Source organism: Clupea harengus, chromosome 22, assembly GCF_900700415.2.
Source record: "Clupea harengus chromosome 22, Ch_v2.0.2, whole genome shotgun sequence".
In the NCBI taxonomy this organism is placed as follows: domain Eukaryota; kingdom Metazoa; phylum Chordata; class Actinopteri; order Clupeiformes; family Clupeidae; genus Clupea; species Clupea harengus.
This window is the reverse complement of record NC_045173.1, coordinates 5,858,028-5,860,527: the sequence shown is the minus strand read 5'-3', so window position 1 is coordinate 5,860,527 and position 2,500 is coordinate 5,858,028. Positions and strand designations below refer to the sequence as shown.

Sequence of the window (2,500 nt, the reverse complement as noted above, 5' to 3'; positions counted from 1 at the left end):
TTTAGATGATTCCCTCTTCCTTGGTTCTAAATGTATCGTGTCACAGAGTATTACTTGATTAATTAAAACCTTGACATGTGGTGTATTAAGAAGCTTTACAGTTTTTACTAGTGTTCATGCCATTTAGCTATTTAACAGCGTTCAGTTGCACAGGTTTTTAACCAGCGTTTTCTCTCGCTCTCTGTTTGAAATTCTATATCTCTTAACCCTTTATCTCTTTCTCCCTCTTTGTCTAGCAAATTATTTTATCACATGTGTGCTGTCATACAGATGTTTGAAGTGTCTGGATTGAGTTTGCCTCTTAGATTCTGTGGCAGTTTTTGCATGCAGGGGATTGCTGTTGTGGTACTCCTTGTGCAGATGTTTTGTATGGTGTGTTTGTGCGGGGGCCGCAGCTGTATTCCATCCTAACTGTTGCTCTGTCTCAAGAGAGTCACATTTATAAATAATATCGCTGTGGGGAGTGAGCCTTCCTGTGAACACACACCCGCACGTTGTACATATGTTTTCACATCATATTTTTTGAGTCTGTTGTAATTACATTATTTGAATTTTTGACGTATTTTTTTCCAAAGGTCAATATAAATCCAATGTTTTGGATGATGTGATGATATCTTACCAAGAGAATGTTCACTCTAATGTCCTAATTCTCCTCTATCTCAATCTCTCTCACAGATGACCAGGATAGTGCAGTTTGGACGATTTCACAAAGAGACAAATTGGTAATGTGTTCATAACCCAATTTGATTTAAAACATGTTTAACTCATCTCTTCTGTGGTAGTTCCATCTGTGCAGTCAGATTGTGTGGTCATTTGATTTGAGTGCAGGTGATGAATGAAGCGTGTGTGTGTTTTATGTTGTCCACAGGCTCAGATCTCAAATAGCAGAGGAAACAGACTGGCTAGTAGGCCAGCCAAACGCTACTACACAGAGAAGAATGTTGTCTGCAACAACTGCCAGTGCACTGGTCACTTGTCCAAGAGCTGTCCCAGACCACAGGTACATTACTAGGGGTGTGGGATGTGTCCCAGACCACAGGTACAGCTCATTACTAGGGAGGTGGGATGTGTACGGACTATTAAATATCCGGATAGCCATTTGCAGCATAACTGTTTAGATACTAATATCCCTATTTAGTTTATGAGCACAGAATCATGGGTAGTTCAGACTTCAAAGAATGATAATGTTCATTTGAGAAGGTATACGGAGTCACACCAGTTTGGGTGTTTATTTGTGGAGTGAAATGGCACTCACTATACGCACTCACAACAAATTGATTTACTGCTATCTCTACATTTCCTCTATTTACTGAGGCCTTATGACCACCCCCCGCAAATAACAAAATAGCCGTTCGTAAACTCTGTTGGATATTCAAAAATCCTCTGCGATTTAGGATAGCTCTGCTGTAATTCTTGCTTCTTTCAAATGTGAAGGTTTTTTTAACCCTGTGTGTGTGTCTGTGTGTCTGTGTGTGTGTGTGTGTGTGTGTGTGTGTGTGTGTGTGCGTGCGTGTGTGTGTGTCCACTAGAAACTGCATCCCTGTTTGCACTGTGGTCTCCTCGGGCACCTCTACCGAACCTGTCCCTCCGTGTACTGCAGAAACTGTGCCCTGCCGGGACACACTCCAGACGTCTGCCCTGAGCAGTCCTACTGGTTCAAGCACTGCCACCGCTGCAACATGAAGGGCCACTTCCAAGATGTGAGTAACTGCATGGATGTGTCTGGGAGTCTTTCTTCTCTCTCTCTCTGTGTGTGTGTGTGTGTGTCTGTTTGTGTGTGTGTGCGCGTGTGTGTGTGTGTGTGTCCCATGGGCTGTTGGGTCTCTCATTAGGACAGACGCTTCACAGGCTGTGAATGTGACACACGCTCCACTCGTCACCTCCGACAACCAAAACACTCCTCTCCTTCTCTTTCTCTTTCTCTCCCTCTGTCTCCGTCTCTGTCTCTCCTCTGAGAGGTTGGAAGATAAACAGGAGAGAGGAGAAAAATAGTGAGAATGATGCAAGTGATGAAACTGAGGTGTTGTTGGGGAAATGGAGAAACAAGAGAACAATAAAGAAGAGAGAGAGAGATGCTAGAGAGAGATGATGCGGATTGAAAGAGTATTGTAAATAGGACAGCAGGTAAGAGAGAGAGGGTGACAGAGGAGAGAAGGAGTGAGGAGGAGGAGGAGGTGAGGAGGAGTAGAAGCCAGAGGTTGAGAGCAGAATGGGGGGGCGGGGGGGACGTTGATAGACAGCCCTGCGGCTCGACCGCCGAGGGTGAGGTTTGTTTCCGGCACGTTCTGTAAGGCCACCTACAGCGGCCCAACCTTCCTCCTTCTCTCTCTGTCCTTCTTTTTTTTTTGTCTATCTTCTCTCTCCTTTGTTGCCTCGGCTGACTTTTGCTCCAATTTTAGACGGCGCCTCTCCCAGTGCTGTGTTGAATTAGAGGCTGATGTTCAAAAGCTTGCTGACACTCTCCACCAGCCATTCTGTCAGCTACAATAGGAAGGGATTC

The 2,500-nt window shown here is 44.8% G+C and overlaps 1 protein-coding gene across 3 annotated transcripts in view; it reads left to right on the top strand.

Moving 5' to 3' along the window:
• zcchc7 (zinc finger, CCHC domain containing 7) overlaps positions 1 to 2,500 on the top strand; it is a 56,495-nt gene that overhangs the window by 36,030 nt on the left and 17,965 nt on the right. For all 3 annotated transcript variants that reach the window (XM_012831295.3, XM_031559340.2, XM_031559341.1), the window contains 3 exons: positions 676 to 722; positions 869 to 1,000; positions 1,530 to 1,700. In XM_012831295.3, coding sequence (XP_012686749.2) covers positions 676 to 722; positions 869 to 1,000; positions 1,530 to 1,700 — 350 coding nt within the window. The remainder of the gene's footprint in view (positions 1 to 675; positions 723 to 868; positions 1,001 to 1,529; positions 1,701 to 2,500) is intronic.